The sequence below is a fragment of the Hyperolius riggenbachi genome, chromosome 7, assembly GCF_040937935.1.
Source record: "Hyperolius riggenbachi isolate aHypRig1 chromosome 7, aHypRig1.pri, whole genome shotgun sequence".
NCBI lineage: Eukaryota > Metazoa > Chordata > Amphibia > Anura > Hyperoliidae > Hyperolius > Hyperolius riggenbachi.
Window position 1 is genome coordinate 10,342,282 of NC_090652.1, and position 27,302 is coordinate 10,369,583.

At 47.1% G+C, this 27,302-nt stretch overlaps 1 protein-coding gene across 2 annotated transcripts in view; it reads left to right on the forward strand.

The window, feature by feature from the left end:
* The window catches only part of RGS11 (regulator of G protein signaling 11), a 216,460-nt gene that overhangs the window by 40,448 nt on the left and 148,710 nt on the right, over nt 1–27,302 (forward strand). For both annotated transcript variants that reach the window (XM_068243575.1, XM_068243576.1), the window contains exon 3: nt 18,573–18,623. In XM_068243575.1, coding sequence (XP_068099676.1) covers nt 18,573–18,623 — 51 coding nt within the window. The remainder of the gene's footprint in view (nt 1–18,572; nt 18,624–27,302) is intronic.

The window sequence follows — 27,302 nt, forward strand, 5'->3', positions numbered from 1 at the left end:
ACTAGTTAGTAGCAAGCAAATGTAACATAAGAAAAAATTTGCTAAAATAAATTGGCCCGGAGCACTTGCAAACCTCTAAATAAATTGGGTGTTAAAGGGTTAAGGGATTTAAAAAAAACAACTCCACTGTTAAAGACGTACATGCTATGTCTGACAACGGTGACACTCTGAACAAGGGTCTCGCGCCGCGGACGGTGACAGCACATCCGCCATAAGTGTGGGTGGAGCCTTAACCCTACTGAAGTCCTAACGTTTTGGGTTCATAATGAAGAATGTCAAGAGTGGAGATTGGAAAAATAAAAACATGTTTTTCCCGAACTGATTTACGAAAGTCAGGCAACGACTTTTTGTGAAATACTGATCATCGCAAAAAGCAAACCTGCTGGCCCACAATTCCATGGGACTCTAAGTTCTGCTCTGTTATGTCAGTTCTATATTGCAGGAAGCTGCATATCAGGTTAAAGGACAACTGAAGTGAGAGAGATATGGAGGCTGCCATATTTATTTCCTTTTAAACAATACCAGTCACCTGACTGTCCTGCTGATCCTCTGCCTTTAATACTTTTATCCATAGCCCCTGAACAAGCATGCAGCAGATCAGGCGTTTCTGACATTATTGTCAGATCTGACAAGATTAGCTACATGCTTTTTTTCTGGTGTGATTCAGACGCAACTGCAGCCAAATAGACCAGCAAGGCTGCCAGGCAACTGGTATTGCTTAATAGGAAATAAATATGGCAGCCTCCATGTACCTCTCACTTCAGTTGTCCTTTAAAGCAAACCTGTGCGTTTCTTAAAAGAAAAGGTTAGATACTTACCTCGGTAGAGGATCCCACACCCACCTTTCATTTCCAGCGCCGTGTCCTCTCAAAGCTTGCGGCTGCGCTCCCGTGGAAGAATGAGCACAGCCACACTGTACCCGAGCAATAGCAAGGACTGGCTTGGGCTTCACCCTAAAAAATCCGAGCCCGATCAGGTCCGTGCTGCTGCACATACACCACAAGCCATCTACAAGGGCTTGTTGGCGGTTTTCCAGAGGACCCAACGCTGGAAGGAGGAGGCGGAGGAGGGGGGAAGCCCCTTCAGTATCCAGAGGCATCCCTCTATTCCATTAAGAACCTATTTAGAGCATCCTCCCCCCCCCCCCCTACAGGTATACTTTACTGCCAGTCCAATATCCTGTGTCCACTGCTGGGCTCTAGTGAGTATACTACTCTGTGTGTTGTCCGTTCCGCCCCTTGAGATGTTCCCTCCCATTCCCTACTCTTCCCTGCCTTATTCACAATGATGGGAGGGTGATGGGAGGGGACATAGCGGTAAGCCTTCCCTTCCTGTTTGCAAAATTGTGGATCCAGCATGGACACACCTCAGTGCTTACCTTGGGCAGTTTTGTGGCAGGTTATGTGTCCTTTAATCACTTCCTACTGAAGGAAACAAATGCCCGCATGTGCTGAGCATGTGTGTGCTTCCATGCCGCATGTGCCTGCCTGGCCATTTTGGCAGAATAGCCAGAGTTATATAAACGTCTAATTTGCACTAAAGGTGCATAAACATGGCGTTAATAAATGCCCATCGTGCAGCATGTGGTTAAAACAAAACATTCAGCTAAAAAAAAAATGCTAGAGAGGGAAAAACATTCAGGAAGCGGCAGAGAACAGCACTGTTTATTTTTATCTGTACACAAGTTAAGAACTAGCTGTACATCTGTTCCATGCAAATCAGAGAGGGCTGTGTGCTCACTTTCCAAATAACGATACTCATGGGAACTAATGATACGGGAGTCAAAAGGGAACGTTTTCCACAATGTAAGCGAATAAGTCTTGTGACTGCTGCTTTAGGCTATCTACAATAATTCTGTAGTCCACTTTTTAAGGCTAGATTGCCAGGATACAACACCTCTCTTATATAAGTAAAGTACGTGTCAACACCGCTCTACCCACCGATCACTGGAGTGTGCTCGATCAGGTTAGCAAAGCCCACGATATGCAACAAAAGGTCCGCACCAAACCAGGATCCCGGACAATGGCTTTATTTAGGACATATCCAATATAAAAATATGCACATGTACATGCATCAAAACGCTGACATGTTTCGAGCTATCTCAGCTCTTAATCATAGCTTGATTAAGAGCTGAGATAGCTCGAAACATGTCAGCGTTTTGATGCATGTACATGTGCATATTTTTATATTGGATATGTCCTAAATAAAGCCATTGTCCGGGATCCTGGTTTGGTGCGGACCTTTTGTTGCACCTCTCTTATATAAATTATAAAGCATGGCATAGAGGCAGGACTGTTTTTAGGCATAGACAAACTAGGCGGAGGCCTGGAGTGACAGCTGCGTGAGGGCGCACCAAGGAACTATTCTTAGCAGACTGTTCTTCCTGGAATCCTTATAGACAGTTACTACTGTAGTTCTATTAAGACATGGATGAATGAATATACAGTATACATCATTATATTGGCTACACTCCTCTCTTAAAGGACACCATAGGCGGAAAAAAAACTAATGAAATAAACAATTGTATCCATCTTCCTTCTCCTAAAAATGACTTTTTAAGATATTCCACAGTTTTATTCTATACTTAAATCTACTTTTTAAGTTTCAACTGTTTTATTGTTTTTGCATTCATTGCAGTATGCCAGAGCTAAAATCTATGAACTACTGACCCTTTTTATCTCTTTCCTGCTCTCAGAAGCCAGTCTCTCCTAGGAAAGTGTTTTATAGTTGCAATTTCTTATCAGTGAGGGTCACACTGTAGTCACTTCCTGTCTCAGTCAGGACTGAGACAGCCACTTACATACCTGATATTTAACTCTTTCAGGCAGAGAAAGAAAAAAAGGAACACAGCCTAGTTATTTGTGTGCGTACACATGTCTATCTCATCATGTCACATGTCACTTCCGGTATCTTTAACGATGTGGAAGACTCAGCAGCTCAATTCTGGGTTTTTCAAAGCCGTGCTAAAGGGAAACTCTGGCTATCTTCAATCTGGGATGGATCCGTGCTGACTTTGGGCAAATGTCTTTCGGTCAAATGGCGATTATTGGTCACAAGTCCCATTAATTAATTTGAGCTTGTCCTAACAATGTGTGAGAACCTCGGCTCTTGAGGAATGGTTGGACAGCCCTGGTCTGGAGGAAGGGGTTTCCCGATTTGGGAAGGTTTTTTATTGTCTTGAACTGGCCAGCAGGTTCTGGAGGCCGTCTTACGGAAATTAATAAATAAGAAACGCCGAGAGCCCAATATAGTGTAGTATGTATTGTAAACCGTGGATAAATGTAAGTGTGAGATGAATATACTCACAAACATGGGTTACCTCTTAGGCAACCACTGTAGATGCAGGTGAGGAGATTAGACCTGTCCTCACTCAGGATTAAGATGTCGCTCTCTGTAGAACAGGAAAGTAGGGGCAGGTCACCCCTCCACCAGGGGTGGACACAGTATTATCGTAAGAGAACAGAGGCGCCAGCAGGATAAAAGGTAATAAAAATTTTAAAATTTAAAATTTAAAAATGTATTTGTTTAATTCAGACAGACTCAAAATACTGTCTGAATTAAACAAATACATTTATTATTGGTACCCCAAAAGATGCAACGCGTTTCGCAGGCACAGCCCGCTTCATCAGGCAATAAGATAGGGGACAAACAGTAGCTCGTCAGTAGCACGAATAGCGCCTCTGTTCACAGCCTTATTGCCTGATGAAGCGGGCTGTGCCTGCGAAATGCGTTCCATCTTTTGGGGTACCAATAATAAATGTATTTGTTTAATTCAGACAGTATTTTGATGCTTAAAAACAAGAAGAGAATTGAGAGCCCAATATGGTGCAGTATTGTTAGGTAAAATGAAGAGTTCAATACAATTTTATGTGTATATACTCACAAACACGGGTTACCCATAGGCAACCACTTTAAATGCAGGTGGGGAGCATTAGGACCTGACCCCACTCAGGTTAAGAAGTCGCTCTCTGTAGATAGTAGATGGGGATGCACCCCTCCACCCAGGGTGGACTAGAAGATCAGCAAAAGCTCGGTATACAGAGGCGCCAGAGTAGAGTAAAACGTTTTAAAAAACGTTTAAAAGCAGAGGCGCTCAAACCTACTGCTTGACCCACTGAGTTGTGCTCCCATTTTTGCCTGAGGAAGGGGGGTCACGCCCGCGAAACGCGTTGCATTTGTGGAGTTGAATAAATTATTTGTTAATTCTGTTTTATCGAGACTCGAGTGAGTTTTCTTTTTTGTAAGAGGGAGGTAAGACCACCCTAACATCCCCCTCTGCTTTTAAACAGTTTTTAAAACGTTTTACTCTACTCTGGCGCCTCTGTATTTTGAGTCTGCTTTCCGGAGGTAAGTCCACCACTGCCTCCCAGCAAATTTTAAAATTTTTATTACCTTTTATCCTGCTGGCGCCTCTGTTCTCTTACGGTCTTACGGAAATTGACCAGAGGAGTTTGGAGTAGGAATGACTCACGTAGCAGAAACCACTGAGAAGGAGCTTGAGGAGAAGTTAATTGTTCTCATGTTTCGTCCTGTGCAGAGTCTGGATATAAAACTTATGAGAATGGTTTCACAATGAAAACTAATTAGCCAGGAAACATTTTTCTACTATCGATCAGCTGTTTTGAAGTGGTCAACGCTGAGTGGAAAACTATTGATTCCCCTCTCGGTAAAAAGCTTTCTGCAGGTTTACCGACAAGGCTTCGATGGGGAGGAAATCTGAGAGTAAAGCTATACCATGCTAAATGACTTTGTTTCCTGCTCATTTACTGCACATCGATTCTGTAGTTTAAACTATGATAAACTCAGTTTCTTGCAAGTCATGTTTTGGTCCTTAGACATAGTAATAAGCAGAGGAGACAGTGGAGTCATAGGAGGGGCCTATTCTGATCTCTTATCATCTGGGCCAGTTCTCTCATAAAGCAAGGTGAAACATTTGCATCAGGCTGCAGAGATTACAGGGGCAGCATGTTTGTACTGTGTTTAAACTTACAGCAGTCAGAGTAGGAGGAGAGGTGAGAGGTGAGAGGAGAGCGAGGTGAAGAGGTCATCATTGGGGAAAAGCAGCTTGTTGTGCTGTGTGAGGAGTCTGACAGTGAGTGAGGAGGGGGAGGCGGGAGAGCATCATTGGGGAAAAGCAGCTTGTTGTGCTGTGTGAGGAGTCTGACAGTGAGTGAGGAGGGGGAGGCGGGAGAGCATCATTGGGGAAAAGCAGCTTGTTGTGCTGTGTGAGGAGTCTGACAGTGAGTGAGGAGGGGGGAGGCAGGAGAGCAGCATTGGGGAAAAGCAGCTTGTTGTGCTGTGTGAGGAGTCTGACAGTGAGTGAGGAGCGGGGAGGCAGGAGAGTATCATTGGGGAAAAGCAGCTTGTTGTGCTGTGTGAGGAGTCTGACAGTGAGTGAGGCGGAGGGAGGCAGGAGAGCATCATTGGGGAAAAGCAGCTTGTTGTGCTGTGTGAGGAGTCTGACAGTGAGTGAGGAGGGAGAGGCAGGAGAGCAGCATTGGGGAAAAGCAGCTTGTTGTGCTGTGTGAGGAGTCTGACAGTGAGTGAGGAGGGGGAGGCAGGAGAGCAGCATTGGGGAAAAGCAGCTTGTTGTGCTGTGTGAGGAGTCTGACAGTGAGTGAGGAGGAGGGAGGCAGGAGAGCATCATTGGGGAAAAGCAGGTTGTTGTGCTGTGTGAGGAGTCTGACAGTGAGTGAGGAGGGGGGAGGCAGAAGAGCATCATTGGGGAAAGCAGGTTGTTGTGCTGTGTGAGGAGTCTGACAGTGAGTGAGGAGGGGGGAGGCAGAAGAGCATCATTGGGGAAAGCAGCTTGTTGTGCTGTGTGAGGAGTCTAACAGTGAGTGAGGAGGGGGGAGGCAGGAGAGCAGCATTGGGGAAAAGCAGCTTGTTGTGCTGTGTGAGGAGTCTGACAGTGAGTGAGGAGGGGGGAGGCAGGAGAGCAGCATTGGGGAAAAGCAGCTTGTTGTGCTGTGTGAGGAGTCTGACAGTGAGTGAGGAGGGGGGAGGCAGGAGAGCATCATTGGGGAAAAGCAGCTTGTTGTGCTGTGTGAGGAGTCTGACAGTGAGTGAGGAGGGGGAGGCAGGAGAGCATCATTGGGGAAAAGCAGCTTGTTGTGCTGTGTGAGGAGTCTGACAGTGAGTGAGGAGGGGGGAGACAGGAGAGCATCATTGGGGAAAGCAGCTTGTTGTGCTGTGTGAGGAGTCTGACAGTGAGTGAGGAGCGGGGAGGCAGGAGAGTATCATTGGGGAAAAGCAGCTTGTTGTGCTGTGTGAGGAGTCTGACAGTGAGTGAGGAGGGGGAGGCAGGAGAGCATCATTGGGGAAAAGCAGCTTGTTGTGCTGTGTGAGGGGTCTGACAGTGAGTGAGGAGGGGGAGGCAAGGGAGCAGCATTGGGGAAAAGCAGCTTGTTGTGCTGTGTGAGGAGTCTGACAGTGAGTGAGGAGGGGGAGGCAGGAGAGCAGCATTGGGGAAAAGCAGCTTGTTGTGCTGTGTGAGGAGTCTGACAGTGAGTGAGGAGGGGGGAGGCAGGAGAGCAGCATTGGGGAAAAGCAGCTTGTTGTGCTGTGTGAGGAGTCTGACAGTGAGTGAGGAGGGAGGAAGCAGGAGAGCATCATTGGGGAAAAGCAGCTTGTGCTGTGTGAGGAGTCTGACAGTAAGTGAGGAGGGGGGAGACAGGAGAGCATCATTGGGGAAAAGCAGCTTGTTGTGCTGTGTGAGGGGTCTGACAGTGAGTGAGGAGGGGGGAGGCAAGAGAGCAGCATTGGGGAAAAGCAGCTTGTTGTGCTGTGTGAGGAGTCTGACAGTGAGTGAGGCGGGGGAGGCAGGAGAGCATCATTGGGGAAAAGCAGCTTGTTGTGCTGTGTGAGGAGTCTGACAGTGAGTGAGGAGGGGGAGGCAGGAGAGCAGCATTGGGGAAAAGCAGCTTGTTGTGCTGTGTGAGGAGTCTGACAGTGAGTGAGGAGGAGGGAGGCAGGAGAGCATCATTGGGGAAAAGCAGGTTGTTGTGCTGTGTGAGGAGTCTGACAGTGAGTGAGGAGGGGGGAGGCAGAAGAGCATCATTGGGGAAAGCAGGTTGTTGTGCTGTGTGAGGAGTCTGACAGTGAGTGAGGAGGGGGGAGGCAGAAGAGCATCATTGGGGAAAGCAGCTTGTTGTGCTGTGTGAGGAGTCTGACAGTGAGTGAGGAGGGGGAGGCAGGAGAGCATCATTGGGGAAAGCAGCATGTTGTGCTGTGTGAGGAGTCTGACAGTGAGTGAGGAGGGAGAGGCAGGAGAGCAGCATTGGGGAAAGCAGCTTGTTGTGCTGTGTGAGGAGTCTGACAGTGAGTGAGGAGGGGGGAGGCAGGAGAGCAGCATTGGGGAAAAGCAGCTTGTTGTGCTGTGTGAGGAGTCTGACAGTGAGTGAGGAGGGGGGAGGCAGGAGAGCATCATTGGGGAAAAGCAGCTTGTTGTGCTGTGTGAGGAGTCTGACAGTGAGTGATGAGGGGGAGGCAGGAGAGCATCATTGGGGAAAAGCAGCTTGTTGTGCTGTGTGAGGAGTCTGACAGTGAGTGAGGAGGGGGGAGACAGGAGAGCATCATTGGGGAAAAGCAGCTTGTTGTGCTGTGTGAGGGGTCTGACAGTGAGTGAGGAGGGGGGAGGCAAGAGAGCAGCATTGGGAAAAAAAGCAGCTTGTTGTGCTGTGTGAGGAGTCTGACAGTGAGAGAGGAGGGGGAGGCAGGAGAGCATCATTGGGGAAAAGCAGCTTGTTGTGCTGTGTGAGGAGTCTGGTAGGGGGGAAGAGGGGGGGGGGGGGGGAGGCAGGAGAGCAGCATTGAGGAAAAGCAGCTTGTTGTGCTGTGTGAGGAGTCTGGTAGGGGGGAAGGGGGGAGGGGGAGGCAGGAGAGCAGCAGTGTTTGACTTGCACAGCAGAAGGGAGAAGGTGGCACTGTTGTCCTGACTGAGGAGGAATGGAGTAGCTGAGGGTGAGCAGTGTGTTTGTCACAGACTCACAGCCAGCCAGTGTGCTATTGTGTTGAGCTGCAGCATGTCATGTGAGAACATTAAATGAAGCAGAGTGAATTGTTGGGTGCTGTGTGATCATTTCAAATCGGGGGGACATCCTCACAAGTTTGCCTCAGGAAGCAAAAAGGCTAGAACCGGCCCTGTTTCCATGGAGAGAGCACTGAAGTGAACTGTTAGTCTATGAGAATGGCACTATAGTGTCATGTGATCAGTCAGTGCCATCAAGGTTGGTCTATGTGGATGGCCCTGTGGTCTCTCAGTCCATGCAGCCCGGCTCTGTGGGCTCTCAGTCCATGCAGCCTGGTCCTGTGGTTTCTCAGTTCATGCAGCCTGGCCCTGTGGTCTCTCAGTCCATGCAGCCTGACCCTGTGGTCTCTCAGTCCATGCAGCCTGGCCCTGTGGTCTCTCAGTCCATGCAGCCTGGCCCTGTGGTCTCTCAGTCCATGCAGCCTGGCCCTGTGGTCTCTCTGTCCATGCAAGCCTGGTCCTGTGGTCTCCCAGTCCATGCAGCCTGGTCCTGTGGTCTCTCAATCTTTGCAGCCTGGCCCTGTGGTCTCTCAGTCCATGCAGCCTGGCCCTGTGGTCTCTCTGTCCATGCAAGCCTGGCCCTGTGGTCTCTCAATCCTTGCAGCCTGGCCCTGTGGTCTCTCAGTCCATGCAGCCTGGTCCTGTGGTCTCTGTCCATGCAGCCTGGCCCTGTGGTCTCTCAGTCCATGCAGCCTGGCCCTGTGGTCTCTCAGTCCATGCAGCCTGGCCCTGTGGTCTCTCTGTCCATGCAAGCCTGGTCCTGTGGTCTCCCAGTCCATGCAGCCTGGTCCTGTGGTCTCTCAGTCCATGCAGCCTGGTCCTGTGGTCTCTCAGTCCATGCAGCCTGGTCCTGTAGTCTCTCAGTCCATGCAGCCTGGTCCTGTAGTCTCTCAGTCCATTCAGCCTGACCCTGTGGTCTCTCAGTCCATGCAGCCTGGCCCTGTGGTCTCTCTGTCCATGCAGCTTGGTCCTGTGGTCTCCCAGTCCATGCAGCCTGGTCCTGTGGTCTCTCAGTTCATGCAGCTTGGCCCTGTGGTCTCTCTGTCCTTGCAGCCTGGCCCTGTGGTCTCTCAGTCCATGCAGCCTGGTCCTGTGGTCTCTCAGTCCATGCAGCCTGGCCCTGTGGTCTCTCAGTTCATGCAGCTTGGCCCTGTGGTCTCTCAGTCCATGCAGCCTGGCCCTGTGGTCTCTCAGTCCATGCAGCCTGGTCCTGTGGTCTCTCAGTCCATGCAGCCTGGTCCTGTAGTCTCTCAGTCCATGCAGCCTGGCCCTGTGGTCTCTCAGTCCATGCAGCCTGGCCCTGTGGTCTCTCTGTCCATTCAGCCTGACCCTGTGGTCTCTCAGTCCATGCAGCCTGGCCCTGTGGTCTCTCAGTCCATGCAGCCTGGCCCTGTGGTCTCTCAGTCCATGCAGCCTGGCCCTGTGGTCTCTCAATCCTTGCAGCCTGGCCCTGTGGTCTCTCAGTCCATGCAGCCTGGTCCTGTGGTCTCTGTCCATGCAGCCTGGCTCTGTGGTCTCTCATTCCATGCAGCCTGGTCCTGTGGTCTCTCAGTCCATGCAGCCTGGTCCTGTGGTCTCTCTGTCCAGGCAGCCTGACCCTGTGGTCTCTCAGTCCATGCAGCCTTACCCTGTGGTCTCTCTGTCCATGCAGCCTGGCCCTTTGGTCTCTCTGTCCATGCAGCCTGGCCCTGTGGTCTCTCAGTCCATGCAACCTGGCCCTGTGGTCTCTCAATCCTTGCAGCCTGGCCCTGTGGTCTCTCAGTCCATGCAGCCTGATCCTGTGGTCTCTCAGTTCATGCAGCCTGGTCCTGTGGTCTCTCTGTCCATGCAGCCTAGCCCTTTGGTCTCTCTGTCCATGCAGCCTGGTCCTGTGGTCTCTCAGTCCATGCAGCCTGGCCCTGTGGTCTCTCTGTCCATGCAAGCCTGGTCCTGTGGTCTCCCAGTCCATGCAGCCTGGTCCTGTGGTCTCTCAATCTTTGCAGCCTGGCCCTGTGGTCTCTCAGTCCATGCAGCCTGGCCCTGTGGTCTCTCTGTCCATGCAAGCCTGGCCCTGTGGTCTCTCAATCCTTGCAGCCTGGCCCTGTGGTCTCTCAGTCCATGCAGCCTGGTCCTGTGGTCTCTGTCCATGCAGCCTGGCCCTGTGGTCTCTCAGTCCATGCAGCCTGGCCCTGTGGTCTCTCAGTCCATGCAGCCTGGCCCTGTGGTCTCTCTGTCCATGCAAGCCTGGTCCTGTGGTCTCCCAGTCCATGCAGCCTGGTCCTGTGGTCTCTCAGTCCATGCAGCCTGGTCCTGTGGTCTCTCAGTCCATGCAGCCTGGTCCTGTAGTCTCTCAGTCCATGCAGCCTGGTCCTGTAGTCTCTCAGTCCATTCAGCCTGACCCTGTGGTCTCTCAGTCCATGCAGCCTGGCCCTGTGGTCTCTCTGTCCATGCAGCTTGGTCCTGTGGTCTCCCAGTCCATGCAGCCTGGTCCTGTGGTCTCTCAGTTCATGCAGCTTGGCCCTGTGGTCTCTCTGTCCTTGCAGCCTGGCCCTGTGGTCTCTCAGTCCATGCAGCCTGGTCCTGTGGTCTCTCAGTCCATGCAGCCTGGCCCTGTGGTCTCTCAGTTCATGCAGCTTGGCCCTGTGGTCTCTCAGTCCATGCAGCCTGGCCCTGTGGTCTCTCAGTCCATGCAGCCTGGTCCTGTGGTCTCTCAGTCCATGCAGCCTGGTCCTGTAGTCTCTCAGTCCATGCAGCCTGGCCCTGTGGTCTCTCAGTCCATGCAGCCTGGCCCTGTGGTCTCTCTGTCCATTCAGCCTGACCCTGTGGTCTCTCAGTCCATGCAGCCTGGCCCTGTGGTCTCTCAGTCCATGCAGCCTGGCCCTGTGGTCTCTCAGTCCATGCAGCCTGGCCCTGTGGTCTCTCAATCCTTGCAGCCTGGCCCTGTGGTCTCTCAGTCCATGCAGCCTGGTCCTGTGGTCTCTGTCCATGCAGCCTGGCTCTGTGGTCTCTCAGTCCATGCAGCCTGGCCCTGTGGTCTCTCAGTCCATGCAGCCTGGTCCTGTGGTCTCTCTGTCCAGGCAGCCTGACCCTGTGGTCTCTCAGTCCATGCAGCCTTACCCTGTGGTCTCTCTGTCCATGCAGCCTGGCCCTTTGGTCTCTCTGTCCATGCAGCCTGGCCCTGTGGTCTCTCAGTCCATGCAACCTGGCCCTGTGGTCTCTCAATCCTTGCAGCCTGGCCCTGTGGTCTCTCAGTCCATGCAGCCTGATCCTGTGGTCTCTCAGTTCATGCAGCCTGGTCCTGTGGTCTCTCTGTCCATGCAGCCTAGCCCTTTGGTCTCTCTGTCCATGCAGCCTGGCGCTGTGGTCTCTCAGTCCATGCAACCAGGCCCTGTGGTCTCTCAATCCTTGCAGCCTGGCCCTGTGGTCTCTCAGTCCATGCAGCCTGATCCTGTGGTCTCTCTGTCCAGGCAGCCTGACCCTGTGGTCTCTCAGTCCATGCAGCCTGGCCCTGTGGTCTCTCTGTCCATGCAGCCTGGCCCTGTGGTCTCTCTGTCCATGCAGCCTGGCCCTGTGGTCTCTCAGTCCATGCAACCAGGCCCTGTGGTCTCTCAATCCTTGCAGCTTGGTCCTGATGTCTCTCAGTCCAGACAGCCTGACCCTGTGGTCTCTCAGTCCATGCAACCAGGCCCTGTGGTCTCTCAATCCTTGCAGCTTGGTCCTGATGTCTCTCAGTCCAGACAGCCTGACCCTGTGGTCTCTCTGTCCATGCAGCTTGGTCCTGAGGTCTCTCAGTCCAGACAGCCTGACCCTGTGCTCTCTCAGTCCAGGAAGCCTGGTCCCGTGGTCTCTCAGTCCAGGCAGCCTGACCCTGTCGTCTCTCAGACCATTTAGCCTGGTCCAGGTAACTATGAAAGCTCCCTCCTGCACACTCTGCATACCCTGCTAGCCTGCCAGGCTGGGGAAGGCACACTGCCCCAGCGGCAGGAGAAATTTGTCCCTGCAGACAAGTAAAGTTTTACTTTATTCGGCTGCTAAAGAGTTAAGAATGGAAGTAGAGTGAAATCTAGAAAATGAATTTGATAAGAAATGAAATAAAGGAAGAGACAAATAAAAAAGGAAAAGAAAAGAGAGAAAACAACAAGAGAGTTAGAAGGCAGATTGAATTACACCTCTTTGATGGTAATTTGGGTTCCGGCTCTTGACAACATCCAAATGACACAGTGAGCGTTGTTATACCCATAATTCACATTACAGCCAATAAGCCTATGGCAGCATCAAATGTTCCGTGCCGCGCAGCGACAAAACTTACTGTTTAAGCTGCAAGGTTGTTTTTTTTTGTTTGTTTTTTTTATAAATGTGTGATGGGCCACTATCTAAATAGTGTGGTGGCCAGAGATAGTTAAATACCTATGGGTATGTTCCCCACTATCCCCCCAAAAATTTAAATCATGTTTGAATAACTAAAAATTCATGGTAATTCTATGTCCAACAAGGTGGCGTAGTGGTTAGCGCTCTCGCCTTGCAGCCCTGGCCGCTGGGTCCCCTGTTCATATCCCAGCCAGGGCACTATCTGCAAGGAGTTTGTATGTTCTCCCCGTGTCTCTGTGGGTTTCCTCCGGGCACTCTGGTTTCCTCCCACATCCCAAAAACATACAGATAAGTTAATTTGCTTCCCCCTAAATTGGCCCTAGACTACAATACATACATAGACATATGACTATAGAGGGATTAGATTGTGAGCTCCTCTGAGGGATAATTACTGACAAGAGAATATACTACGGAAGATGTAAGCGCTATATAAATAACAACAATCCCTATGAACTGCAGGTTGCTCTATTCCAGCAGTGTGTGTACCAGTAGTTCTCCATTAGGAGTCCCCCTTTAAGGTTGAATTTGTACGTCTATTTCAAGCCCTATTGCTGGACAAATGTGCGTATTGCGATCGTATGACGTATCGGCGTATGTTCTGCAGCCTTGACCTATTTTAAGAAATGTTTGCTTTGGATTTTCATAATTCTTGCCTGGGAATGAGGCGTGTGCTCTTGCAAGTAAACATACTTAATAATTCATCCAGTTTAATTTTCAGAAAACTCAGAAGCCATTTAAACCCTTCGCTGCCAGAAGTAAATAAGTAACCGATGGCTGAGGCCCGCAATATAACCGAGGAATAGGGTTTTAGTCTTCTATCAGGGTCCTGTAGATCTTGCTGATTGGTATGAGCCCCCAGGGGGGGGGGGGGGGGGGGAGGTGGAGTCTAAGTGAGCATTGGTCTTCACCAGCGCTCCTCGCAAAGGATGATGGGCCCTCAATCATAATGAGTGGGGAACTACGTTGCTGCCTTGTGGCCACAAGGTCACGACCCCTAAGGCTGCCACACCAGGAACAGGAGGGGTTACTTTGCTGATAGGGATGGAGAATAAGTACCGAAGTAACAGGGCTGACGTGACAAGGCTGACGTGACAGGGCTGAACTGACGGCTGACGTGACAGGACTGAACTGACAGGACTGACGTGACAAGGCTGAACTGACGGCTGACGTGACAGGATTGAACTGACAGGACTGAACTGACATGGCTGACGTGACAGGGCTGACGTGACAGGGCTGAACTGACGGCTGACGTGACAGGACTGAACTGACAGGACTGAACTGACAGGGCTGAACTGACAGGGCTGATGTGACAGGGCTGACCTGACAGGACTGAACTGACAGGGCTGACGTGACAAGGCTGAACTGACGGCTGACGTGACAGGACTGAACTGACATGGCTGACGTGACAGGGCTGACGTGACAGGGCTGAACTGACGGCTGACGTGACAGGACTGAACTGACAGGACTGAACTGACAGGGCTGAACTGACAGGGCTGATGTGACAGGGCTGACCTGACAGGACTGAACTGACAGGGCTGACGTGACAGGGCTGACGTGACAGGGCTGATGTGACAGGGCTGATGTGACAGGGCTGACGTGACAGGGCTGACGTGACAGGGCTGACGTGACAGGGCTGAACTGACAGGGCTGACGTGACAGGACTGAACTGACAGGGAACAGTGTGACAAGCACACTGTGGCTGGTACAGCTATGCAACAGCACTGAGCCCTGATTGGTCAGAGTTTAAATACCCTGACCTTTGCATCAGTACTGAAGCCACACCCCCTGCCATACACTAAGAGAACTAAGAGCACGCGAAAGTCATGTCCATGCCTCCCAAGGACGCGAATCCCAGAAGTCCATCGGTGAGTGAGAAGTCGGTGCTGGATCCCGGGGGCTTTAAGTGTGACATCTTCCAAACTGTCATATATACATTTTTCAGTGACATACTGACAGACACAGAACAATGATACAATGAGACCCAAAACAACGGCTCACTGACACTAGACCACTGACAGAACAACAACACACTGACATTAGACCACTGACAGTACAACGACACACTGACACTAGACCACTGACAGTACAACGACACACTGACACTAGACCACTGACAGAACAACAACACACTGACATTAGACCACTGACAAAACAATGGCACACTAACACAGAGGACAGTGCCCTTGGTTATTGCTTGGCCGAGATGGTCCGAAGGGCAGATTGCTTGCCAGTGCATCCAGAGGGATCGGGGGCTGTGCTACACATGGGGATTCTTGAAAGAGAGGCACTCTGCACCGGGCTCTTGAAATGCTTTATTTGGCCTGAGGAAGTGGACAGAGACCGGTGAAATGCGTTGCCTCTGCTTATTAAAAAATCATTATATTTATATGCATGAATTTGTCATTATTGAGGTATGCCACTCCTCCATTTTCTATTTATTTGTTTTTAACTCAGTTTTATATACTCCTGGGAGCCTCTTACCTCCTTTGAGCTTGAAAGAGGTGGTGCCAACCACCCTCCTTAGCCAAGAGTCTTCTAGCGTGCATAGAAAGTTTTACGGATCCATCTGAAAATGGCGCCTGCGAATAATGGCGCACAGTGTTGCCGCTAATCCGTTTGCCGCTTATCGCTATTTAACGTTAAAGCCTTATTGTTATTTAGCGTTAAAGCCTTATTGTTATTTAGCGTTAAAGCCTTATTGTTATTTAGCGTTAAAGCCTTATTGTTATGTAGCGTTAAAGCCTTATCGTTATTTAGTGTTAACACACAGAACCCTCTCTATACCTATCCCTAACCCCTAAACCCCCCCTGGTGGTGCCTAACCCTAAGACCCCCCTGGTGGTGCCTAACCCTAAGACCCCCCTGGTGGTGCCTAACCCTAAGACCCCCCTGGTGGTGCCTAACCCTAACCACACCCCTGGTGGTGCCTAACCCTAACCACCCCCCTGGTGGTGCCTAACCCTAAGACCCCCCTGGTGATGCCTAACCCTAAGAACCCCCTGGTGGTGCCTAACCCTAACCACCCTCCTGGTGGTGCCTAACCCTAAGACCTCTCTGGTGGTGCCTAACCCTAACCACCCCCCTGGTGGTGCCTAACCCTAACCACCCCCCTGGTGGTGCCTAACCCTAAGAACCCCCTGGTGGTGCTTAACCCTAACCACCCCCCTGGTAGTGCCTAACCCTAAGACCTCTCTGGTGGTGCCTAACCCTAAGACCCCCCTGATGGTGCCTAACCCTAACCTTGATAGTGTTACATTAAATCCATTCACTGTTTTGCAGTTAAATAACGTCTGCAGTTTGGCTTATGTAGGGCGCTATTGATAAATAACGTTACTGTGCGCAATAACGTCTGCTGTTTGGCAAATGAACGGCACTATTGATAAATAACGTTAGTGTGTGCCACTATTGATAAATAACGTTAGTGTGTGCCGTTTTTCTTCTTTTTTCCCTGTGTGCCATTATTATGCAGTACTAACGATAAATAGCGATAAGCGTATCTTTTTAATGCGGCGCCATTTTTATGCATAGGCGCTGTGCGTCATTATTCAATGATCCGAAGTTTTACACCTTGTTTATTCTGTAACCGTGGCCCACACTTGTGTGAGTTGTGGCAGAAGGTCTCATCCCATCCGGACCTGTGGAAGGCATACTTCAGCTGTACCGTGTAGATACGAGAATAAGAACGGTTCTCAGTAGTATTCGATGGCAGGTAATGTGCTGGAGCTGTTTCCATGTGGGTACAAGGTGCTAGTGAGATAATTGAACCCCAGGGTCTTCTCCTACGTCTGGGACCTGGAAATGTTTTCTGCAGCCTTCTGGGGCTGTGCTCTTTTCTCCAAAGTTAAAAATAAACCAGGAGCACATCTGCGTCGCTTCTATTTTCTCTCCCTGTGCTGATAACGGAGTAAAAGCTAATCGGCACACAGACTCGTGCCAGCGAGATACACGGGTATCTGTAGAGTCTATTCATCTCAGTTCAGTATATTCTCACAGGAAGTTCATTTTCAATTTGTAATTTACGAAGTTGCTTGGGTGGGCACCTCTGCAATGAGGTGACTATCAGTGATGCAATCTTGGTTGAAAAATCTTACCAAATCCACAAGATCCAGTGGCTGCTGCGGGCATCTGGTACACCCCCCCCCCCTTTAATAAAGGGGACGCCACATCGCTAGGACACGCCCTCCTTCCTGTTCCTGCCAGAGCACAGAAAGTAGAGTGATCATGTGACTACAAGAAAAATATATCATAAAAAACACTGTTTGATGTTGTCCCTATCAAAAGAGGACTTACTTCTTGGTGGCAAAAAAACCTGTGTTGGCAGTCGCAGAGGTAAGACGTTTCTTGTAGTAGGCTTCCAGCTTCTTAGGAGGGAATTTGGCTCACTCCTCTTTGCAGATCCTCTCCAATTCAGGAATGTTTTAAAGCTGATGTTTGGCAACTTGATCCTTCCGCTACCTCCACAGGTTTTCTTTTGTATTAAGGTCTGGAGACTGGCTAGGCCGCATATGTTAGTTAAGGGCGCCTAGAAATGTGGGCGCATGGGAAGGCCAGTAGTAAAATATAGGTATTAAATACCAATGTTTAACTATAAAAGAGTAAAATATCGATATTAAATATCTATATTTTACTATGGCGTAACCTAACCCTACTCTCACACAGAACCCTCCCCCCTGACACCTAACCCTGGAACCTCCCGCCCTGCACAAACTACCTACTTAATGGCTAAAACTAATACCCCCCCTCCCCCCCCCCTCCCCCCCACACACACACTACCTACCTAATACCTAAAACTAATCTTCTCCACTTTAAAATATCAGTTGGGCGCAGCAAAATATCAGCATTCGGGCGCAATCGGTGCCTGATATATGGCGGGCGCTGTAGCAGTGCCCACTATCTACTGGCGGCCGAATTTCCACTCAGGCATCCAGATACAGATATTTTGTATTGGCACCTATGAAGGCGCCAAATTAAGTCCACTAGCCACATGCGCCCTTTTTCCCTGTTTCTGGCTGGTCTACTCCAGGACCATCATGTGCTTCTTCTTGAGCCCCTCCCGTGTGGCCTTGACCATGTGCTTTGGGTCATTGTCATGCTGATGTACCCATCTACGGCTCATCTTCATGCCCTGGCTGATAAAATGTTTTACTTTGATATCGTAGCTAACAGCAGTCCTTAGGTAGATCGTGACTGCTATTGTAATAAAATACAGTATAAGGCATAAGTATTGACATCTGAACAAAAGAAGAATTCAAACAGTTGAGAACTTTTTTAGTTGTTTGAATTCTTCTTTTCTCAGATGTCCATACTTGTGCCCAGGGCCAGATTTACCCTAAGGCACAGTAGGCACGTGCCTACAGGCGCCTGATGATAGAAAGTAAGCTCACTCCTTTCCACAAGCGCCTCCCTCTCTCCCTCCCTATGCAGAGTCCTGAGCGAAGTGTAAATGAGAGGTTACTCACCTACATCTCGGCATTCCAATAACCAGATCTCCCTTTAGTCGGGGGCACCTCTAGCTACCTAATACAAAAGAGAGCTCTGACTATACTAAGGGGACACCTGTAGCTACCAATGGCAGGTAAGGGAAATAAGGTAGAAGTGACAGCTGGTACAGCCAGCACACTTGCGGTGCTGTTTGGTGGGTGCAGGGGCGTAACTAGAGATCACTGGGCCCCCTGCGAAGCTTTGCATGGGGCCCCCTCCCACCAAGGGAGCTGGGCGCTGTACACAAGAGCCTGATGCACACTGAATGGGGACTGTCTACAAATCTTTGTCTGCAAACTTTGTATGATTCCTTATCAGTGGCTGAGCAGATGCAGTCATTAGAACAATTTTGCAGAGAGTAGAAAGCTTCTTCTCTCCTTGCCCATGGTTGTCAGTCTATCAGGATGTGGCCCCCTGTGGCTTTTGGGCCCCCCTGCGGCTGCATCCCTTGCAGGGTCTATTGTTACGCCCCTGGGTGGGTGTTAGTAGGTTCGTGGAGCATGAAGTCTAGGGTACCAGGACATCTGTGCCTCTAGGCTCCTGTGATGTAAATCCGGGTCTGCTTGTGCCTTATATTCTTTGAAAAAAGTCGTTTTGATAAGATGCCGAGTATTCCATAAAGGAGTTGTAGCGTTGTATTCCACTAACATCCACATCAAAAAATGTTTAGAAAAAGAAAAAAATGCTCATAATTTTTTGTTCCTTTTTGTTCCAGGTAACGATGTTGTGGAGTGGCTGATACAGAAACTGTCCATCAGTGAAGAAGGTGAGTTTCTCCTACTTTCAGTCTATCATGATGATTATTTCACGCTCTAAACAAGTAGTGTCAAACTCGTGTAAGGGGCGGAAATCTAAGACCAAGTCTTAATCATGGGCCAAATTGTTCAAGATTTAACACTTATTGAAGTTATTTTAACCGGTTATTGAACATGGTGGTCGTCAACAGATCTCCAGGAAACACGATGTGATTGAACGTGTCTACAACTGTAGCAATATAAACTCAAATTAGGTTCTTGGCCTTCTCAATATTTTGGCCCATATGCAATTAACTTTTTCTCCTGAGTTATCTCCTAGGTGATATTCTTCACACCTTGGTCTCAATTCACTAAAGCGTGATAACTCAGTTATCACGTGTAAAGGCTTTGCACGTGAAACGTATCATTATCACGTGCTACGTATCATTATCACGTGCTACGTATCATTATTATGTGCTAAGTATCATTATCAGGTGCTAAGTATCATTATTACGTGTTACATATCATTATCATGTGGTACGTATCATTATCACGTGCTAAGTATAATCATCACCTGCTAAGTATCATTATCATGTGCTAAGTATCATTATCACGTGCTAAGTATCATTATCACATGCTAAGTATCATTATCACGTGCTAAGTATCATTATCATGTGGTAAGTATCAGTATCACGTGCTAAGTATCATTATCATGTGCTAAGTATCAGTATCACGTGCTAAGTATCATCATCACGTGCTAAGTATCATCATCATGTGCTAAGTATCATTATCACATGCTAAGTATCATTATCAGGTGCTAAGTATCATTATCACGTGCTACGTATCATTATCATGTGCTACGTATCATTATCACGTGCTATGTATCATTATCAGGTGCTAAGTATCATTATCACGTGCTACGTATCATTATCATGTGCTACGTATCATTATCACGTGCTAAGTATCATTATCATGTGCAGTCACTGCAGATCACGCAAACGGAATGTAGATCATGAATTATTACTGTATACAGTACATAAAGCGACGCGTGTTAAACTGCCATTGAAAACTACAGCCCTTCGCACGATCAGAAGATAGAGTTTGGTATTGAAATCAGCAATGGCGCTTACATTAACATGTGCGTTCATGTAATATGGCGCGCGCAAAGTTTAACGCCCATCGCCTTATGTTCTGTATACAGTAATAATTCATGATCTACATTCCGTTTGCATGATCTGCAGTGACTTCACATGATGATGATACTTAGCGCATGATAATGATACTTAGCACATGATAGTGATACTTAGCACGTGATAATGATACTTAGCACATGATAATGATACTTAGCACGTGATAATGATATTTAGCATGTGCTAATAATACTTAGCGCGTGATACACGTGATAATGATATTTAGCATGTGCTAATAATACTTAGCGCGTGATAATGATACTTAGCGCATGATAATGATACATAGCACGTGATAATGATACTTAGCATGTGATAATGATACTTAGCACATGATAATGATATTTAGCATGTGATAATGATACTTAGCAGCACGTAATAATGATATTTAGCACATGATGATACTTAGCAGCGCGTGATAATGATACTTAGCACTTGATGATGATACTCAGCACGTGATGATGATAGTTAGCACGTGATGATGATACTTAGCACGTGATGATGATAGTTAGCACGTGATGATGATACTTAGCACGTGATGATGATACTTACCACGTGATAATGATACTTACCACGTGATGATGATACTTAGCACGTGATGATGATACTTAGCACGTGATGATGATACTTAGCACGTGATGATGATACTTAGCACGTGATGATACTTAGCATGTGATAATGATACTTAGCACGTGATGATGATACATAGCATGTGATGATGATACTTAGCACTTGCTGATGATACTTAGCACGTGATGATGATACTTAGCACTTGCTGATGATACTTAGCACGTGATGATGATACTTAGCACGTGATGATGATACTTAGCACGTGATGATGATACTTAGCACATGATGATGATACTTAGCACGTGATAATGATACTTAGCACGTGATAATGATACTTAGCACGTGATAATAATACTTAGCACATGATATCACGTGCAAAGCAGCTTATCACTGTCGTGCTAAGTGTTATCACGCTTTAGTGAATCGAGCCCCTTGTCATAAAATGGCTTTTAAACCACCAGCAAGAAAATACTCAAAATAATTTTGATAGTACTATTTCACCAACTTTTTTGTATTTTTTCAAGTGAAGAATGTTGAAAAGTTATTTTTAAAGAAAATATGAAAATTATCTCCTAGGAGATAAAGTGAATTGCATATGGGCCTTTATCTTGTAGTTATACTTTAGCAAAGCACTGAGGTGGCCGTTCACAGAATGGATCTTTTTGAGCAGATTCAATGACTTTGATCGTGTATTCCAGTAATCTGTAGAAATCTCCGGTCAGTTTAGGGTAGTTTATTAACAGTGAGTATACACAACAGGTACGCAGGGGCAGAACTTAAAAAGTTAAATGAAAAAATAAAAAACGGAAAATCATCTGTATATAACTAAACAAGCGTTGTTTAGATAAAAAAATACTAAATATTCAGTGTAGTAAGTGTCCAACATATACAGCTGTGGTTACTATTTGGGACCCCCATACCAGTGTCTACAAAGGTAGTTATCAACTCAATTTGATGGATAATAGACTTCCTTAAAGGGGTCCTGTGGCATATATAAAAAAAAACAAAAAACTGACACTTACCTGGGGCTTCTATCGGCCCCCTGCAGCTGGAATGTCCCACGCCGTCCTACTACGATGCTCCGTTCCCCACCTCTGGCAGCAGTGTAATTATTCGTCCAACTAGACGAATAGAACTGCGGCTGCGCGGCCGTGGGGCGTGCTTGCTCACTCGTCTTAGGGAGCTTACTGCGTAGGCATAGTACGAAATTTTCTTGTACTGCGCTTTTAAGCTCGCGGCCGCGCAGCCGCAGTTCTATTCGTCTAATTAGACGAATAATTTGAACGGTGCCGGCAGCGGGGAACGGAGGATCGTAGGAGGACGGCGCAGGACATGATAGCTGCAGGGGGCTGATAGAAGCTCCAGGTAAGTGTCAGTTTTTGTTTTTTTTATATATATATGCAAAAGAACCTCTTTAAAGTGTACACGAGGCGTCTTGTGACATGAGATAAACATGTGTATGTACATTGCAAAACATATTAATAATCAGGCTGTTTTACTTGTTTTATTTTACTGCCTGAAAGAGTTAATTTCTAGGCATGGAAGTGACAGCTTCTGTCTTGTTGGGAATATAGTAACCATCACTGATAAGCAAATTACAGTCATAAAGGTTTTCCTGGCAGAATACAACTTCTGAGAGCAGGGATAGATAAAATACATGAACCTTGACCTTTTTTGAATTCTGGGACTCTTATTAGGCTGCCACTGAGCATAGGTAATAAAACCTTCAATCTACTTTTTAAATGTTCAAATAAAAAATAAAACCATGCAATTTCTAAAAAAAATAATGTTATTTTTAGGAGAAGGAGGATAAATATAATTGTTCATTTTTAAACTAAATCTACAAATAAATAAATAAATAAGAGCGTTCTATTTAAAGCATTCTTGCAAATCTTGGAATACAAACTCTTCTTTATCTAATCAGCTGCTCAGGTCTTAAGACTTCCAGTCACATTTTAAGGCCTCAGAACTTGTATATTAATGGAAATATGAATGGAGATTGAAAACAAGAATAATAATAAAGACAAATTATATTTGACACAGAAATAAGCCCAGTCCCAGCATGCTCTGCTCATCCCTACAAGGCAGCATACAGACTATCCAACTCAAGACAAATAACATTTATATCGCGCTTTTCTCCAGGCGGACTCAAAGCACCAGAGCTGCAGCCACTAGGGCACGCTCTATAGGCAGTAGCAGTGTTAGGGAGACTTGCCTAAGGACTCCTACTGAATAGGTGCTGGCTTACTGGACAGGCAGAGCCGAGATCTGAACCCAGGTCTCCCATGTCAGAGGCAGAGCCCTTAACCATTACACCATCCAGACTTAATATGTATGGCCACCACAATTCTTTCCACCCGTACCCTGTATGGCCAACATGATTCAGTCCACCCATAAGAAGTATGGTCATCATTACTCTTTCCACCAATAACAGGCATGGCCACCATGATTCTCTCTACCCATAAGAAGTCTGGCCACCGTGACTTTGCCCAACCATAAGTACTCAGGAAAAGTAGGAGGCGCCCATAGACATATATCAGTAGTAGGTAAGTAGTATAATAATAGGAAGTAAGGTTCTCTTATTCCTACCTTATAGTAGTGAATCTCACACGTAAGGTAGTAGTAATTACTTCTTTAATTTTTATTTAGGGCACAAATGACAACGCGTTTCTCGGCTACAGCCGCTTCATCAGGTCTGTGGGTGTGCCTTTAAGTACAAATGGCAATATTCAAGATAGACACAGCACTCAGCATCAATACTCGTCAATATGAATATAAACAATATAGTCAATAAAATAGTAATATAATAATATAAGACATGATCCATTAGTATTGGTAACATAATCACATAAAAAACATAAATCAGTGGGATAAAATCCATCGGCCCACTGATTTATGTTTTTTATGTGATTAAGTTACCAATACTAATGGATCATGTCTTATATTATTATATTACTATTTTATTGACTATATTGTTTATATTCATATTGACGAGTATTGATGCTGAGTGCTGTGTCTATCTTGAATATTGCCATTTGTACTTAAAGGCACACCCACAGACCTGATGAAGCGGCTGTAGCCGAGAAACGCGTTGTCATTTCTGCCCTAAATAAAAATTAAAGAAGTAATTACTACTACCTTACGTGTGAGATTCACTACTATAAGGTAGGAATAAGAGAACCTTACTTCCTATTATTATACTACTTACCTACTACTGATATATGTCTATGGGCGCCTCCTACTTTTCCTGAGTCTCTGCCACCCCTGTACAGGGGAGTGTACACCTGGAAGTCTTCCAGGTGACCAATTTTTTATCTGGAGTTGCGACCTAACTTACTATCAGAAGCAAGGCCGAGTGAGGACGGTACTTCCTCACATGCGAGAAAGGTGGTTGCTATTTATAGCAACCTAATTTTGTGAGTATAACTCTGTTTCACGTATATATCCTGGTGTCCCTTTGATAATACACCAGATCGGGCTCCCGGTCTCCCTGTGTCTTTTTTGTTTTTCATAAGAATCAGCCAACCATAAGTACGGCCACAACACCCTCTCTGGGAAGAGGTGGGGAGGTGGAGCTGTATCAGAGGGTAGGAGAGTTCTTCCCAAAGCCTGGCAGCAGCTCTATCTGCATCTGACCGATATGAGAAAAGTGCACATGGAGTTGTGTTTGTAAGATGAGCTTAGCCCAGGCATGGGCAAACTTGGCCCTCCAGCTGTTGAGGAACTACAAGTCCCACAATGCATTGCAGGAGTCTGACAGCCACAGTCATGACTCATAAAGGCAAATGCATTGTGGGACTTGTAGTTCTGTAACAGCTGGAGGGCCGAGTTTGCCCATGCCTGCATTAGACATTGGTTTTGCTTGTGATGGAGTTTGCCAGTTCAAGTACACTTTAAATGAAATCCAGCCTCTTGCTTGGTCGCTCAACTTCACCTCATTCAGCATGAATCTCTCCTTCGTTAGCGGGGTAGGAGAACCTTACGTAACACTCATTAGTGGAAAGGATTCAGACATTTACTCGCGACTCTTCCCCCCCCCCCCCCCCAAACGCTCTCTAAACCGCAAATAATTGTGCCTGTGATTATTTTGTAATGCAAAGTCGACCTTTCCAGACCCCGTCCGCAGTCCCGCTATCTGCTATTCCGTCCAGACCAACTCATGAGCTTCCGCCAGGTTCTCCTACTTTTATTACATTCGGGAGCTATTGATACAGAAGTCCACAGCACATCCGTCACTCTCCAAGCTTTGAAATCTTTAAACAATCCCTCAAAACTCACTTTTTCCGACAAGCATATGCTCTAAATTTGGCCATTTCCCCTCAAGATTTACTCCTTACTAGATAACCTTAACAAGCACTGTGCTTTTATGTATACCGCATACCTCCCCACCTCTTGCTTCCCCCCCATTCCTTTAGATTGTCAGCTAACAAGGGCAGAGTTCTCTCACCCTTTTGTGTCTTGGATTTTGTTGGTTATTTCATAGCTTGCTCTCTGTTATACATTTTATTCACCATGTTACATCTGTCATTATAATCACAGTTCTGTATTTTGTACCAGTGCCCATATTTGATGTATATCATTGTATCATTATGCACACCTTGTTTGTACACGGAATATGTTGGCGCTTTATAGATCAATAATAATAATAATAAGTCCAGAGGTAGCTGGGCTGTGGTGGCCAACGCGGATAATTAATAAAAGGAAGATTTTTTGCTGTATATAAAGAAGTAACGCAAAGCTGCATACTGACCTCGCGATGCAGGAAGGTGGATCCAGGGACGTCTCCCTGAATGTCGAGCGCTACCTGATCCGGTAGGTATGCGCAACATCACACGACGGCACACGACGGGCGAGCCCAAGACTTCAACCGGTCGTGCTACATTGTGCGGGAATCATCAGGGATCTTAAAGATTCCATCTGTCATAGCGGTTGTTATCGCAGCGCGACATGATGTTCCCGTAATCGTGCACCTGTACCCACGTCGCGAGATCAAGGAAATGACTGATCGCCACTCAAAAAAAAATCACCAGTCGCTGGGAAAATCATCTGAAAAATTTTGAGGCTTTCCAGAAGTATGTTCATGGCGTTTACGCCTCTGTGGAACGACTAAAAGGGCCACTATCGCGAAAAAAGTAGGCAGTTAAAATCAGACAGAAACAAAAGGTTTTGGGCCAGTCCATCTCCTCATGGGGGATTCTCAGGGTTTTCTCTGCTTTCAAAAGTATTTCCTGAACAGCTGTTTAACTGTCAAAATAGTAAGATACCAGACAGCCTCCCTACTCACTTGCACACTATTTTGTCAGTTAGACTTTGCAACTGCTGTTCAGGAAATGCTGTTGAAAACAAAGAAAACCCTGAGAATCCCCCATGAGGAGATGGACTGGCCCCAAACCTGTCCTGTCTGATTTTAACCTCCTACTTTTTTGCAATAGTGGTCCTTTAAGTCGTTCCACAGAGACGTAAACGCCATGAACAGACTTCTGGAAATCTACGGAATGGATGTGTGAGGGAAATTTTGCAAACATTAGACTGCAAGCCCTTCTCTCAGCCAGACTGTCGGGTACAGCGCAAGGGGTTTATTTTTAGCAAAGGTTTATTTTGGAGTTATTTGCAGAGGTAATGATAGAAGAGATTGCAGCGAGAGTCCGGTAGGAAGGAACTGGTAAGTGAGGAATAATCAGTGCCAGAGAGGAGAAAAGAAGAGACTAGCCATACCTTGCAGTCCTTTTCCATGTATAAAACTTTCATTGGATGAAAATGAACTTATAGTGGACCTGAACTCTTGCACAGGACAGAAGAAAACAGAGAAATACACCTTGTATGTATTCAAAGAGTTTAGCCTGTCTAATCCCCCCTCATCTGTGACTAATCACCAGTGTAATTTGATCTCTCAGCTGTGTCAGCTGGCTGCCACTGAGCAGCTACTTTGTAAACACAGGATGTTAAAGGATACCTGAGGTGACATGATGAGATAGACATGTGTATGTACAGTGCCTAGCACACAAATAACTATGCTGTGTTCCTTTTTTTCTTTCTCTGCCTGAAAGAGTTAAATATCAGGTATGTAAGTAGCTGACTCAGTCCTGACTCAGACAGGAAGTGACTACAGTGTGACCCTCACTGATAAGAAATTCAAACTATAAAACACTTTCCTAGCAGAAAATGGCTTATGAGAGCAAGAAAGAGGTAAAAAAGGGAATTTCTTATCAGTGAGGGTCACACTCTAGTCACTTCCTGTCTGAGTCAGGACTGAGTCAGCCAATTGCATACCTGATATTTAACTCTTTCAGGCAGAGAAAGAAAAAAAAGGAACACAGCCTAGTTATTTGTGTGCTAGGCACTGTACATACACACGTCTATCTCATTATGTCACATTTCCGTTCGGGTATCCTTTAACCCTATGGCTTGATTCACAAAGCGGTGCTAACAGTTAGCACCCTGGTGAAAAGCCCTTTATCATGCCTAAACTCAGTTTAGGCATGATAAGTTTAGGTGTGATAAGTTTAGGTGTGATAAGTTTAGGCATGATAAGTTTAGGTGTGATAAGTTTAGGCATGATAAGTTTAAGCGCCAACTGCGTTAGCACCGCAGTGCACAGCTGATCAAAAGTTTTACGCTAGCAAAGTCTGGTGCACTTTGTATAAAGTTTAATGGTGCTGCTTTGCGTGCGGGACTTTGCAAGCGATCTAAACTTATCTAAACTTAGCATGCCTAAACTTATCACACCTAAACTTATCACACCTAAACTTATCACGCCTAAACTGGCTTTTCACCAGCATGGTGCAATGGTTATCATGCCTAAAGTCTTTTAGGCATGCTAACTGGGTTAGCACCGCTTTGTGAATCGAGCCCCAAGGGCTCGATTCACCAAGCGGTGCAAAGTGTTAGCACCGTGGTGAAAAGGCCCTCTTCACGCCTAAAGTCACTTTAGGCATGATAAGAAGGGCTTCGCGC